The 16,124-nt window shown below is 38.1% G+C and overlaps 1 protein-coding gene across 3 annotated transcripts in view; it reads right to left on the bottom strand.

Annotated features, from left to right (window-relative positions):
* Positions 1–16,124, bottom strand: part of COL28A1 (collagen type XXVIII alpha 1 chain) — a 186,720-nt gene that overhangs the window by 101,485 nt on the left and 69,111 nt on the right. For all 3 annotated transcript variants that reach the window (XM_020898977.2, XM_020898978.2, XM_070471132.1), the window contains exons 18-21: positions 15,256–15,324; positions 7,093–7,164; positions 6,273–6,341; positions 3,332–3,403 (exon numbers count right to left, since the gene is read on the bottom strand). In XM_020898977.2, coding sequence (XP_020754636.2) covers positions 3,332–3,403; positions 6,273–6,341; positions 7,093–7,164; positions 15,256–15,324 — 282 coding nt within the window. The remainder of the gene's footprint in view (positions 1–3,331; positions 3,404–6,272; positions 6,342–7,092; positions 7,165–15,255; positions 15,325–16,124) is intronic.

The raw sequence follows: 16,124 nt of genomic DNA, 5'->3' as shown, positions 1-16,124 counted from the left end.
GTGATTGCCCTCTTCGGGCTCTGGCTGCCCTGGCCTGCCTGTCTCCGGCAGGGGATGGGCCGGTCCGCAGCCGGCTAGCTCTGCTCAGTCCTTTGCTCTGTGAGCGGGCCTGGCGGTGTCTTAGGTTAGGGCTTTTGGCGGGATAGCTATCCCACAGTCTGGGTTGCTGTCTCTAGTTAGTTCCCTCAGATTGCCCTCGGGCCATTCAGGCCCCGTCCTTGGTCCTTACCCTAAGCAATGCAGCCCGTGCCTCCCTGTCCAGTCCCTGCTTGCTAGTGGCAGATGCGAGCGTCTGCACTGCTTCTCCGCTGGGAGTTGCCTTTAGGCACGTAATCTGTGGGTTTTAATTATTTATTTGTTTTTCCTCCTGGTTATGTTGCCCTCTGAGGTTCCAAGGCTTACCACAGATTCGCCAGTGAGAGTGTTTCCTGGTGTTTGGAAACCTCTCTTTTTTAAGATTCCCTTTCCCGGATGGATCTCCATCCCTACCTCTTTTGTCTCTCTCTTGATCTTTTATGTTTTTTCCTACCTCCTTTCGAAGATAATGGGCTGCCTTTCTGGGTGCCTGATGTCCTCTGCCAGCATTCAGAAGTTGTTTTGTGGGATTTGCTCAGCGTTCCAATGTTCTTTTGATGAATTTGTGGGGGAGAAAGTGGTCTCCCTCCTCGATCTTAGGACCGCCGCCCCCCCACCCGCCTGCCCTCACTGTTCTGATCACCCATATGATCTGAACACACTGGCCTGCTGGGGCCAGATGATGCCAAACCATGTATGTGCCAGTCCTCAATCCAAACCTGTATGTCAGTGGTACAGGATGTGGCCAGGATTCTGGCAACAGATAACCACCCTATTCAGTCCCAGAGCAAAGGGGTAAGACATTAACCTGTTAAAATTGTCACTAAAACCAGGTTAAGGGAAACTGTGCATCTAGATTTAATTTATTCTACTTTTTTTTAAATAAAAAGAAGCCAATTATTTTTAAATTTGTTTAGTGTTTTATTGAAGTATAATTGATTTACAGTGTTGTGCCGATCTCTGCAGTACCTCGAAGTGACTCACTTATCCCCATATAGAGGTTCTTTTCTTATATTCTTTTCCATTATGGTTTATCACAGGATAGTGAATATATTAATAGTTCCCTGAACTATACAGTAGGACCTTGTTGTTCATCCACTCTATATGTAATAGTTTTCATCTTCTCATCCCAAACTCTCAATCTATCCCTCTCCACTCCTCTCCCCCTTAACAACCACGCCTGTCCTCTATGTCTGTGAGTCTGTTTCTGTTTTATAGACAGGTTCATTTGTGCCATATTTTAGATTTAGCATATCAGTGATATATGGTATTGATCTTTGTGACTTACTTCACTTAGGATGATAATCTCTAGATCTATCCATGTTGCTGCGAATGGCATTATTTCATTCTTTTTTATGGCTGAGTAGTATTCCATTGTATATTTATACCACATCTTCTTCTTCCATCAGTCTGCTAATGGACATTTAGATTATTTCCATGTTTGGTCTATTGTAAATTGTGGTGCTATGAACATAGGGGTGCATGTATTTTTTTGAATCACAGTTTTGTTCAGGTATATACCCAGAAATGGGATTGCTGGATCATATGGTAGTTCTGTTTTTAGTTTTCTGAGGAAATTCTACCCTGTTTTCCATAGTGACTGCAGCAACTTCCATTCCCACTGAGAGTGTAGGAGGGTTCCCTTTTATTCACCCTCTCCAGCATTTGTTATTTGTAGACTTCTTAATGATGATCATTCTGACTGGTGTGATGTGGTACCTCAGTATAGTTTTGATTTGCATTTCTGTGATAATTAGTAATGCTGAGCATCTTTTCAAGTGCCTACTGGCCATATATATGTCTAAAGAAGCCAATTACTTTTAAATATAAAATTGTATACATAGAAAGTACACAAATTCTTTTAAAGACCCTAATTAAAGTGTGAGTATGTTTTACAATATGGTAATTCTTTATCAGGAAAAGCTTTATTTCAAAATGCAAGAAAATGTTCATGTTGAGTGAGTATAACTAAGACATGAAGAGCAATCACTGTTGTTAATACAACACAATTCCTATATAATGGCTTTTCTCATCATGTGCTCCTTGAACTTCCTGCAGCAGGAGGTACTTATTTAGGAAATGCAGATTCCTGGGTCCCACCTACACCCTAAATCCAGATTTCTTGTCATGGCACCATGAAATATGACTTTGTAACAAGCTCCCAGGCAATAATGATGACATGGAAGTTTAAGAATCACTGGCATATAAGGGATGCTTTGCTTTATATCTGCTCATATCTTATTGGTAGCCTGTTTGTTTTAAAATTGTTCTTTAATCCTCTGGTCCTTAAACGTAGTTCTTGTTTCTTTCTTGCAAGTAGCATCTTCCTGGAGCCCTGAACCCTCTCAGGCGTGCAATTTTTGTTTCCTGACGCATCCGGATGACCTCAGTATTCTCTCCTGCTAAGTCAGGACACGTGCCTATTGGCTTGCTTCATGTTTTCCTTACTTTTTCCTTAGCACCCTGTCTCAGGCAGTTTATCAGGACATATACGCCCTACTTTCCATTTCATTGTACTGATTTTTTCCTCTCTGAATAACTCCATGCGATGAACACTGACAATGTACTTAGAACCATGATAAGTGCTTTATTCACTCCTTAAAGTCATCACAACAACCCTGTGAAATAGACACTATTACCATGACTATTTCCACGATTAAAGTGACTGACCTCCAAAAGTTCTGGGGTGCAGCAGGATGAGAATCCCCATCTCACGCCTTCTGAAGCCCCACCCTACATCCTTACCACATCGCCTCTCAGTTGGGGATGTTTTTGTCCTTGTTCAGCAAAATGAGATGATAGAGAATTGGTATCTCCTATGGTCTTAATGTATCCCAACTATGGAATATTTGGTTTTAATAAAGAGCACTAACACAGAGATTCTCTCCTAGCAGCATCAATATTCCAATGAAGATTACATGTTTTATACAATCTCTTTATCCCATTTTGTAATGGCCTGGAATAGTATGTTTTCTAAAGCCTTTTTCATTTTGGAGGCTCTGGTTTTGTATTTCTTTTTTTTTTCCATTTATTTTTATTAGTTGGAGGCTAATTACTTTACATCATTGCAGTGGTTTTTGTCATACATTGAAATGAATTAGCCATGGATTTACATGCATTCCCCATCCCGGTCCCCCCTCCCACCTCCCTCTCCTTTGTATTTCTTAAGAAGGAAACAGTAGAGATCTAAGATTCCATTAAAACCGGACACACGAATGATCTCCCCAAAGCATAAATGAGAATTTAAGATACATACCTTTGGCCCTCCGGGCCCCTGAGACCCCCTCTGGCCTTGATTTCCTTTGCTCCCTTTCTTTCCTTCATCTCCCTGACAAAAAGAAATTATAAAAATACAGTTATTTTATAATATATCCACCTCCTTCTTATAGCAACTACATCATGGCCAGACTCTCAGTGCATACCAGCTTCAAAGTCATGTTCCCCAAGCCCAGCTCAGTTGCACAGGGTCTGTCAAAGTTCTTGTGCAGATTACATGACTTCAAAATTGTCTAGACTGCACCATTTACTCAGTATGATTTAACACTTCCTAAACTCTATGTTCAGTATCTTTCCTTGGAGACTTTGATTTGACTTTACAGTTCCTTTGCCCTCTTGGTCTATTTAAGTAGTGGTTCTGAGACAGTAACAGTTTCAAAGAAGAAAGCCATCTATGCTTTTCCATGCTGTTTTTCAGAGTCTGTGCTATTTCAGTTTTGAAACATAAAATGAGACATTTAAAAAATTAGCCCTGGTTCTTCCTCCATGGAGTTTAATTCTTTCTGCCCAAGGAGGCCAATAATTCAATTGGTAGAAAGATGAGTGAGCATTAACCTGGCACAGAGCTACAAATTGCCTCGTGTTACCCAGCAGGGTTGTGTACACCAGTGCTTCCTGCCAAAGAATTTTATTACCTTCAACCAGAAGCCTCAGAGCATCCCAGAACTATCCTTACCCTAGGGCTCAACTGCAAGGCACCATAGCTAAGCATGTGTGCAGCCCAACAAAAGAATCCCTTGGGGTGTGTAGCTGAAAGCGTTAGTCACTCAATTGTGTCTGACTCTTTGTGACCCCATGGGCTGTAGCCCACCACGTTCCTCTATCCAAGGGATTTTTCAGGCAAGAATACTGGAGTGAGTAGCTATTCCCATCTCCAGGGGATCTTCTGGACCCAGGAATTGAACTTGGGTCTCCTGCATTGCCAGCAGATTCTTTACCATGAGGCTGTCCAATATTTATGACATAAATGACTATACCACCATTTTCAAACCTGAACATGCATAAGAATCACCTGGAGATTTCTGGGCCCCCCATCCACAGTTTCTTATTTACTAGGTCTGTAGTGGAGCCCAATAATTTACATTTCTGACACATTCCCAGGTGACGCTGACACTGCTGTTCCAGAGGCTGCGCCCTGAGAACCACTGGCCTATACCGAGGTCATCAGCAATGCAGACACTCCACTAAGAAGAGCGACCTACAGAATCCACAAACATGCAGACAGCTCCCTAGTACCCATACTGATGGAGAGCCGAGATGGCAGATAATTTAAAAAACTGTTGAATATCCAAGTATCACTTATGTCATTATCATCTGCCAATAGCATCGAAATCTACCCCAGCTATTTATGTTCTCCCCTTCACTACCATATTTAACTTATTGACCTAAATGATCCCAGAAACCAACAGCAGTGTGTGTGTGTGTGTGTGTTTAGTCACTCAGTCATGTCTGACTCTTTGCAACCCCATGGACTGCAGCCCGCCAGGCTCCTCTGTCTATGCAGATTCTCCAGGCCAGAATCCTGGAGTGGGTTGCCATGCCCTCCTCCAGGGGATCTTCCCAACCCAGGGGTCAAACCCAGGTCTCCCACATTGCAGGCGGATTCTTGACCATCTGAGCCATCAGGGAAACCCAGATCCACCTAAATGTAATAAAGTGCCAGCACTGTGCACTGCCTACTTCAATACATAACATATTCCTACCTACCACTCTTCTCCAATATATAGCCTTCTACAAGCCCCATATCACCTCAACACCAGAAATCCAGTTAGCGCATGTTTTCCTTGCTCTGCTGGTGTATTTGACACCACCCATTGCTTTCTTCTTGAAGCCCTTTCTCCTTGGTTCCCCTAACGTGGTACTCTGTTATTGAGCCTGTCTTCATGCTGTACAGAATGCTCTCTTTCCAGCTGCTATAAAATGCAGGATTCCAACCTTAGCTCTTTTTCTCAGAGTTGTCTTTCATCCCCACAGCTTCAATTATTAGCTCAAAGGGTCTATTTTCCAAAAGTATATTCAAGGAAACATTAGTTCTCCTGAATGTTAATAGGCAATCATTTCTAAAAGTATTTTTTGCATGATGTTAAAAAGGAATTCTCTATGTATGTTTCCACTCCCTGCTGCCCACTGTGCCCCCCCCCAAAAAAAAGATCTCATAGTCTGGTTAGTCAGTTTTAAATTTTAAGTGTTTGAAATACTACAAATACATTTATATTTCAAATTCTCATGTTTAAGGCCAATATTTTTCATAATACATAGACATCTAAGCTATCAATTACTATTTTAATAGAATTAAAAATAGAACACCAGTAGGTATATGGATTTTATTTTTACCTTACTCATATATAATTCTTCAGGATATTTATATGGGCACTGATGACTGCACCTAAGAACTGTAGTAATATCTGACACCTTAGAGGTTGTAGGTTATGGTCTTATTGATGAGTTTGGGTATTTTCATCTTGACATCTAAAGATATTATTCAACAAGCATTTCTAAAATGTGTTAAATAAATCTATACCATGTTGTGAAAGTGCCACTTCATAAGGTTATATTTCTTACTACTCTATGAGATTCTATAAATAGTTGAAAAAACATTATGGACTTTGATGTCTCAAGGATGTATCTCAAGTTCTTTTCCCTTACTGTGTGTGTGTTTTTTAAATGTCAACTTGGCCGTTTACTAAGAAAATATGTGTCGAACTCTTCCTATAAGCTTGGTTTTGTGACAGATGTTAGGAAAATGGAAACAAATAATACATACTTGCTGTCTATAAAAGCTAGCGTCCATAATTTTAAGCCAGAAGTAGACATCTTTGACACAGCAACACTAACGTCAGATTGCTCCTAAGCTGGCTCCTCACCCTGAAGCCCAGAGCCCAGGCAGCCCGCTCCCCGTGCCCCGCCGCTGGGCTCCATACCTTGAGGCCCGGCTGTGCTTTCCCAGGCGGCCCTTCCGGACCTCTTGCCCCCGGAAGCCCCGCCTCTCCCTGCAGGAAACGATACCCACGGCTTAGCTGATCCTCCACGGCCACCATGAACGCACCCGCCTTGTCTCTCCTCACAGCCAGCAGTCTCTGCTTGGGTCCGCCAGTACAGAAAAGACCTTCACGCTAGCCTCAAAATTAATTTGGAAGTTTACCAACATGAAAATAAATTAATATCAAACTTCAGTTTAGCTCAGAGCAGCTGAAATATCATGGAAAAGTCCAATTTCCCAGCCAGTTGCCAAAGCAATAAGCTCACTTTCTTTTGGCTCTTCATTCACATTCAGTGGTTTGTTTTTTGAAAAAACAAGAAAGACCTTCAGCCTTACCATCTGCTGTTTTTCACTACTTATGTTGAAAAATGAGTATTTCAAATGTCAACTCAAAATATTTCAGGAAATCTTTATAATGGCCTTACTTCCTGAATACATTTACAGACTTTCCTTTTTGGAGGAGAGGGAAAAAGCCTTTTTCTCAAAGTTTAAATAAAAGTGCTTTCTAGGAATCCCAAAGGGAGTAGGTCACTGGAACACCATGGCCAAAATGCCAGAGAAAAGGCAGAGGTCTTAAGATACTTAGTCTTTGAATTGGTGCTCTTTTATCTGAACTAAGTGAAAAAGGATATTTAGAGTTGTGGGATTTTATTTTCTTAAAGAGACTAAATTCATCTTGAATGGTTTCATTTGAGCTCTTGCAGGACCAAGATATATGTGGTTTAATAGTTTTATTCCAATAATATGGAAAACAGTGTTACCTTCTTCCCTGCAGCTCCATCTTCTCCTGGTACTCCTGGCTGTCCTGGGAGCCCTATTGAGCCTGGCTCCCCCTGGTGGATGAGGAGAGATTTTTATTTCCCAGAAGCTCACATTTATCATGGAACCTCACTTTAAGGTGCTTGCAGTGGGATGCATATTATTATAATATCTGAGAGAAGCCTCGGAGCAGGGAAATCTGAATAGTAATTAACAGTCATTAAGCTACTTGACCTTGGGCGAGTTACTTAACATCTCCAGATCTCAGTTTTGGATTATGTTGTTTATTATGGGTTGAACTGTGACCAGCTCCCTCCCCCAAAAGGTATGTTGAAGTCCTAAACCTTGGCACCAGTGAATGGACCTTGTTTGGTAATACAGTTGAGATGAGGTCATTATTGTGGGTCCTAATCCAGTGTGACTAGTGTCCTTATAAGAGGAAAATATAATGTGGAGACAGACATGTAGGGAGAACCCCATGTGACAAGAGAGTCAAGAGTAATGTAGCTACAAGCCAAGGAATGCCAGGGATTGGCCACCACCAGAAGCTAAGAGGCAGAGGAAAATTGTCCCTGATAGGTTTTGGAGGACGTGTGGCCCTGCAGACACCTTGATTTTTTACTTTCAGCCTCTAGAGCCGTGAGAAAATAAATTTCTGTTATGTTAAGCCACACAGTTTGTGCTAATTTGTGACAGCAGCCCTAAAAAAAACTAATATAAAAATGAGATGAAATAATTGAGACCCAAACATTGCTTCCCACTGTAAAATTCAATTATTATACCCACCTTCAAGTCAATTTATAATTTAAGTCCTTTAAAATGTTCAGAGAAAACACATGCTGCTATCAAACAGTACATCGCTGTCCTTTGCTGTTGTTTAGTCATGTCTGACTCTTTTGCAACCCCATGGACTGTAGCCTGCCAGGCCCCTCTGTCCACGGGATTCTCCAGGCAAGAGCACTGGAGTGGGTTGCCATTTCCTTCTCCAGGGAATCTTCTCAACCCAGGGATCGAACCCAGGTCTCCTGCATTTCAGGCAGACGCTTTAACCTCTGAGCCAATCCTCTTCCCCAAAAAAAGTAAATAGTAGGATATAATAAAGATGACAGAAAATCATAAACTTACTAGCAAAAAGCAAGAAGAGTAACAAAATTAAAAGGTAATAAAAACTTAAAAATACTAAGAAAATAAATAAATGTCTAACTGTAATGATAAATATTTGTAAAAGAAAAGGCATTAAAAAAACAATATTAGGAATGAAAGGTGAATCTATATACATAGTAAAATTTATTAATTATAGAAAATTTCTGTGATAATCTCAAACAAATATATTGGAAACATTAATACATGGATAGTCTTTAAGAAAAAATATAAATTACATAAATGGCATAAGAAGGAATGGACAAGCTAAATAAACCAATGTGATTAAATAAATTCAGTCAGTAATTCCACGTCTGGAACTTCCTCTCCCTCCAGGATCACGGGCTTAGTTGACTTTCCAGTCAAACCTTACCAAATTTTTAAACATCTGAAGAACAGATATCCCCTCTCTTCTTTCTAAAACAGAAAAAGAGGAAACTCTATCCAATTTATTTTATGAGGCTAATAAAACTTTGATTTAAAAAACCATACAAGATAAGAAAACTAAATTATAGACCAGTCTACCTAAGAAAAACATTCCAACTTAAGGTTCTCATGTAAATGTAAGAGTGTGTGTGTGTGTATGTGTGTGTGTTGCTCAGTCATGTCCAGCTGTTTGTGACCCCATGGACAGTAGCCTGCCAGGCTCCTCTGTCCATGGATTCTCCAGGCAAGAATACTGGAGTGGGTTGCCATTCTCTTCTCCAGGGGATCTTTCCAACTTAGGGGTTGAACCCAGGTCTCCTGCATTGAGGTGTATACTTTACCATCTGAGCCACCAGGGAAGCCTTGGAGGGGTAGGAACTAGATTTAACCTCCCACCTGATGCAACTAAAAAAGCAATAACAAAATATATGAAACAATGACATTCATGCTACAGTTTCCCAAGTTTACTATCCGGATAAAGTTTCCAGGCCATTGTCCAGGGAGAGAGAATCCAGGGCAAGTCCAGAAGTCTCTCTAATTTAAGGAGACAAAGGTGGGAGTCTGGGCAAGCCAAGATATCAGAAATTCACAAAATAGATTACCAGAGAGGAAGGAGTGACATAAACAGAACTATGAAGATCTACGGGCATCCCCCTTGAGTATTTAGGTGGATACTGTTCAGCGCAGAGTGAAGAAATTACCCCAGGCTATGAAAACAACCACTTGAAAGGATCAGAGAACTAATAGCAGGAAAGATAGGGTGCCTGCTCCCAGTGGCAAGAAAAAATTTCACAGTGCTGAGGGCATAGATGAGTTCTTAAAAGAGTATTGCCTTCGTAGTGGGGGAAAATTAGCCCCAGACTAGATACTGCTCCTGTCCTACCTAATAAATCTTAAAAGCAAGATCAGAATGTTCCAACTGTTTTCAAGTAATGTAGAAGCATCTAAGAAAAGAAGCTCAAAAATATTTATAGGAATACAAAAAATATCTAGCACCTAAAAAGGTAAAATTCACAATGTTTGGCAGATAATCAAAAGCTATTGAGGATTCAGAAAAGCTGCAGAAACATGACTCAGGTGATAGAATTTATGGATAACATTAAGACAGTTATTATACTGCATTCCATATGTTCAGGAAACTAAAGGAAAATTAAAACTTGTTAATAGACATGAAAGATATTGAAGGATACAACTTGAACTTCTAGAGTTGAAAATTGCAAAGTATGAGATAAAAATACACCAGATAGAATTAAAAGCAGATTAGACATCACAGAAGAAAAGATTAACAAACTGAAAGATATAGCAATAAACTCTACTCAAAATGAAACAGTGGGAGGCGGGTTTGGGATGGGGGGACACATGTACACCTGTGACTGATTCATGTCAATGTATGATAAAAACCACCACAATATTTTAATTAGCCTCCAATTAAAATAAATAAATTAATTTAAAAAACAAAGACAAAAAGAAACATAAAGAAAATGGACTGAATAAGAATAAGCAGAGCATCAGAGAACTGTGAGAAAACTTCAAGCCTTCAAATTTAAGTGGGAGTTTCCTAGCTAAAGGTTGAGGGTGGGGAATATTTCAAGAAGTGCTAACCTAATATTTTCCAAATTTCATGAAGTCAATAACTCAAAGAACCAAGAAGAACAATGGAATTCAAACATAAGAAATATAAAGAAAATTGAATTAAGGCACATTAGAATCGCATGGCTCAAAAGCCAGTGATACAGAGAAAAATCTCAAAAGTAACCAGAGAAAAGAGACATTATGGAGAAGGCAATGGCAGCCCACTCCAGTACTCTTTCCTGGAAGATCCCATGGATGGAGGAGCCTGGTGGGCTGCAGTCCATGGGGTCACAAAGAGTAGGACAAGACTGAGCGACTTCACTTTCACTTTTCACTTTCATTCATTGGAGAAGGAAATGGCAACCCACTCCAGTGTTCTTGCCTGGAGAATCCCAGGGACGGGGGAGCCTGGCGGGCTGCTGTCTATGGGGTCGCACAGAGTCGGACACGATTGAAGTGACTTAGCAGCAGCAGCAATGAGAAAAATGTATAGATTACAACAGATTTCTCATCAGAAATACTGCAAGTGAGAAGACAGTGGACCAACATGAAAGTACTGGGGGGAAAAAAAGGGAGACTTTCCTGGTGGTCCAGTAGCAAAGACTCTGAGCTCCCATGCAGGGAGCTTAATTAATTCCTGGTCAGGAAACTAGATCCCACAGGCTGCAACTAAGACCTGGTACAGCCAAATAAATAAATATATTAAAAAAAATTTTTTTAAGAAGAAAAAGCCATCAGTATAGAATTCTATACCCAGTGAAAATATAGACAGAATGCAGACTCTTTTGGAAACCAATTTAACAGTTACTTGAAAAGCTAAATAGATACTTATTATATGAGCCAGCTATTTCACTCCTAGGTTTTTACCCCCCAAAAAGGAAAACATATGTCTGTACAAAGACATGTACATAAATATTCATAAGAGCTTTATCTATAATAAAAAGCTGGAGAAAACCAAATTGTCACTAAGAGGTGAATGGATGACCAAACTGCACTATATACATACAATGGAGTTCTATTCAGCAATAAATAAAAACAACTTATTATATATGTTAAACACAGATTTCAAAATAAGTTCCTGAGTGAAAAAAGATTGGAAGAAAGTGTATAGTAAATTATGCTACTTATATGAAATTCTAGGAAATGTAAACTAATCTCTGATAACAGAAAGCAGAAATCAGTGATTACCAGATGATAGGAAAGCAGATCTACAGAAAACAGATCAATAAAGATAGGAGACATTAGGAAGAGATGAAAGGATGATATTACAAGTAAATACATAATAATTTATTATGTGGTGATACATGCTTTTATCATCCTCAAGAACATATATATCTAGATATAGATATATATACACACACCTATGTCAAAACTTACCAAATTGAACACTTTAGTCATGTGCTTTTATTGTATGTTAGTCACGCAATAAATATAATTATTTAAAGTGGGTGCACAAATCCTGAATAAAAGATTAATCAATTGAATTATTGTTATTAAAAATATACATCATAATCAATTGAGTTTATCTCAAAGAATGTCAGGATGTTTCAACATCTCAAAAATCTTGAAATGTATTATTAACAAATTAAAAGAGAACAATAATATGATTATCTTAGTAGATGAAAAATCTGGTAAAATCCAATACTCACGTATGACTAGTAAGCAAATTTTGGTACAATTGAAATAGAGAATCGCCTTAACCTAATAGTATCTGTCAAAAACCTACAGCAAATGTCACATTTAAAAGTGAAATTTTAGGAGCACATCCACTTCCTTTAAATATTGCATTGGGAATCCTAGCAGTATAAAATGGTAAAAAGTGAATAAGAAAAAGAACTGGAAAGGAATAGGCATAATTGTTTTTATTTTTAGACAATATGCCTATGTTCACAAGGAGTTAAAAAGCAAGAGACTTTACAATTAGAAATAAAAAATTATATCGAGTGAGTGGATACAAAAATCAATATAGCAAAATAAGACAATAACAAGACAGTATTTTCCCTATAGACACATTATAGTTAATTGAAAAGTACAAAAAAAGGAAACAATTCACAATCATAAAAATTTACCCAAGGTACCTTTTTAACTAAAAAAAGTAGAAGATGTTTATGGATAAAATGAAAACTATTTTTGTGAAAAAGTAGAGAGTTTTACTCTATGGTTTGAAAGACTCAATGTTTAATTTGAAGTTTCAGTTCAATTTCAAAAACTCCAATGGAATATTTTGTCAAATTTGACAAGCCATTTCTAAAATGTATATGCTAGAACCAAGAATAGCCAGGGAAGAAGATGAGAGTATTTTCCCTATGGATGATAAAGCATTATAAATCTGTCATAATCCAGACAGAGAGATAGTAGCACTGAGAGATATTAATAGGCAAATGGAGTGGCATAGATCAGTAGCATCACTCAGGCACTGATACTCACACATATGGAAATTTGCTACATAGCATTGGAGGTATTACAAGTCAGTGTGGCGATTTAATAACTGATGCTAGGATATATGGTTATCATATAGGGAAAAATAGATTCCTTACCTTGTCCTAGCCACAAAAATAAATTCCAAGTGTATTAAAGACATAAATTTTAAAAAGTAAAACACCAATACTTTTAAAAGAAAATATGTTAAAATATATTACGACTTTGGGTTCAAGAAATGTTTTAAAATAATATTCCAAAAACTAAAACCATAAAAGGATAGAAATACATCAAAATCAAAAACTTCTATGCAGTGAAAAGCACTGTAAGTAAAGTGAAAAAGATAAGCCATATCTTAAGCTATGAGAGGAATATTCAATATCCAAAAAGTGAGTATCTACAGGAATTTATAAAAAAGAAAAAGTAAGGTCTATTAAGCAGTCAAAAACTGTTCAGTTAGTTATCAGGGAATAAGAACTGAACCAATGAGATGTATTTTTTTTACACATTTCACACTGGCAAGAATGTAGCGAAAAGGGCATTGCTATCTGTTGCTGGAAGGAGGGTAAACTGGTTCGAACACTGTACCCATTGTTTCTTTGGGGCAGGCTTTTCACAATATGAAAATTGAAAACTTGTATACTCTGTGATCTTCCAGTTCACAGCAATCTGTCATCTACTGATAGGAGAAATTTATATACTTACACAAGACAAAACCCAGAGAATGTTTATGGCAGCATTATTGGCAAATGCACAAAATAGAAAGTAATTTAAACATCTATCAGTAATGAAGTATTCTTATGCAGTGTCATATCATAAAGCAATTAAACTGAATCAAAGGCATATAAAAGCACAACACATAAGGCTAAATATAAATATATTGCCAAATGATATATTATGTAAAGTTCAAGAATACAAAAAAGCAATATATGGCTTATGAATAAAATTGTGGGAGAATCATATAAACTTTGAAAGAATGATAAACAATAATTCATGATAATGATTATGTCTGGGGAGGGAAAGGGGGACAGCAGAATTGGGGAGCACAGACAGAGACCTTCAGCTATGTCTATAATACTTCTTTAAAACATTTTAGAATACATGTGGCAAAATGTTGATATTTGATAAAGCTGGGTTGTGGGATACATGGGTGTTCTTTGTTATTCTCTACAATAGTGAGTATATTTTAAGTATTTCATTTTTTAAAATTAGAGAAGCTTAAGATTGCATATCTATTTAGTGCAAGATTTGGATTTGAATTCAGGTAGTCTAAGTGCTTCATAGTCTTGCTAACCTATATGGCCCCTCTGAAATTGGCATTAAATGACATAATATGTATATATACACATATATACTAGAGACATGTATAGACATAAATGTATATATATGTATATAGATATATATGTACCTGGCATATTTAGTACTTAGCACATTATGTGACAAAGCCAAACCATTCAGCAAATGGCAGCTATTATCACTATATTTGTATATTTTTTGTCTCTTGCAATTATATGTTTATGTATATGAAACTTGTATATATTTGTCTTAGACTGTATCTTACATATTATTTTAATACCCAAACTCTCTTAAGAATCATGACTGTGACTTCAGAACAATGATGGCTTTTAATCCTCAGCATGGCTTGCCAGATTCTAGATGCCTTCAGGATGAGTTCTAGAAATTGTGAAGGGTAAAACAAGGATTCGTTTATTATTCAACAGCACTTATTGAGTACCTATTGTGTCCCTCAAACTGAGGATTCAGTAATAAAGAAGAAAAGGAAACAAAGTCTCTGCCCCAGTGGAGTAGTACTGTTCAGTGGAAATATAGAGCAAGCCATATATGTAATTATAATTTGATTAATAGCCACATTTACAACTTTAAAAGAAAGAGATAAAGACAATTCTAATAATATATTTTACTTAATACATCTGAAATTTTGTCATTTCAACATGTGCTCCATATACAAATATATTGATCATATAGTTTACATTGATTTTTTGTACCAAGCTTTATAATCCAGAGTGTAGAATACCTTTGTGGCACCCCTCAGTTCATACCAGCCACATGTCAAGTATTCGGTAACGCCATGTGGCAAGTGCCTGCTGTTTCTAGAGGGCAGTGCATTTCTAGAGGGTGTAGTACAATGGAGAGTAATTCAAAAAACATGCAAGTTAAGTGGTAAAATCAAGGGAACAAACAGCGTGCTTTTAAATAACTGGGTAACAATAGTGGGGAGAACATACTTTAGGTTTAGTACATGAATTTTGAGGAAGTATCTTTTGAGTTGAGACCTGAAGAATGAGAAGGAGCCAGCCACAAAACAAGAGAAGGGAAGTAAGCTTTACTGAAATTCTACGAAACTTCTATAATACGGCAGGCAACAATGTCCTTAAAGAATCACTCTGAAAGCGGTGAGAGAGGACTTCTAATGCTAGTGAGTTAATAACAGAAACATAGTTGTCATTAAAATAAACTACTATTTTGGCTCTTCTTAAACCATATGACTTGAGCATCAGACTCTTTTCTGAATAAATAATCGCCTCTGGATATAAATGAAGCTTTCTATAATATGACATAAATACCTCCAACTAGCTTAGACAACTCACCTTTGGACCTTGTAGTCCAAGTCCCATTGGTCCTCTAGGGCCTGTAGGGCCCATCTGGCCAACTTCTCCCTAGTGAGGAAAGAGTATTTAAAGAGTATTTGATTCTAGCACCAAAATAAAAATAACATATACCTGCCTTTGACCTCCTAAGAGCAAAACATATCAGCAAAATAAGATAAACCTGAGTTTCATAGGCTCCATTCCCATATGTGTGTATATGCATTTATCTATTCAAATACAGATATATTTCAGGCAAATATATATATGTACATATATATGTATATATGGTCTGATTTAAAAGACAGGCTGTGCATAATACTCAAAATTGACTTTGAGTCCCCAAGAAGGGCACCTGGAAAAGATCGGCAGTTATAACCCACAAGCAACTATAATTGACACGAGAGACCAAGATCACTGCTGACCCAAAGCAGTATCGTAACCAGAGAGAACAACCTGAGCTTTCACTATTGAGCTCAAATCAGAAATTTCAAGGACAGTCACTGTATTCTATTGAGCTACTTCTCACAAGGGACTCTCAAAGGAATCTACTGAAAGGAAGGTACTCTCAGAGAAGTGTAGTGAAAGTCGCTCAGTCGTGTCCGACTCTTTGCGACCCCATAGACTATACAGTCCATGGATTCTCCAGCCCAGAATACTGGAGTGGGTAGCCTTTCCCTTCTCCAGGGGATCTTCCTGACCCAGGGATTGAACTCAGGTCTCCCACATTGCAGGCAGATTCTTTACCAGCTGAGCCACAAGGGAAACACTCAGAGAAGTGTTTATGTAATAATGCTTAGTGATTCTTTGAGAAGGAAATGGCAACCCACTCCAGTGTTCTTGCCTGGAGAATCCCAGGGATGGGGTTGCAC

The sequence above is a fragment of the Odocoileus virginianus genome, chromosome 1, assembly GCF_023699985.2.
Source record: "Odocoileus virginianus isolate 20LAN1187 ecotype Illinois chromosome 1, Ovbor_1.2, whole genome shotgun sequence".
NCBI lineage: Eukaryota > Metazoa > Chordata > Mammalia > Artiodactyla > Cervidae > Odocoileus > Odocoileus virginianus.
This window is presented reverse-complemented; position numbering and strand designations above follow the sequence as displayed.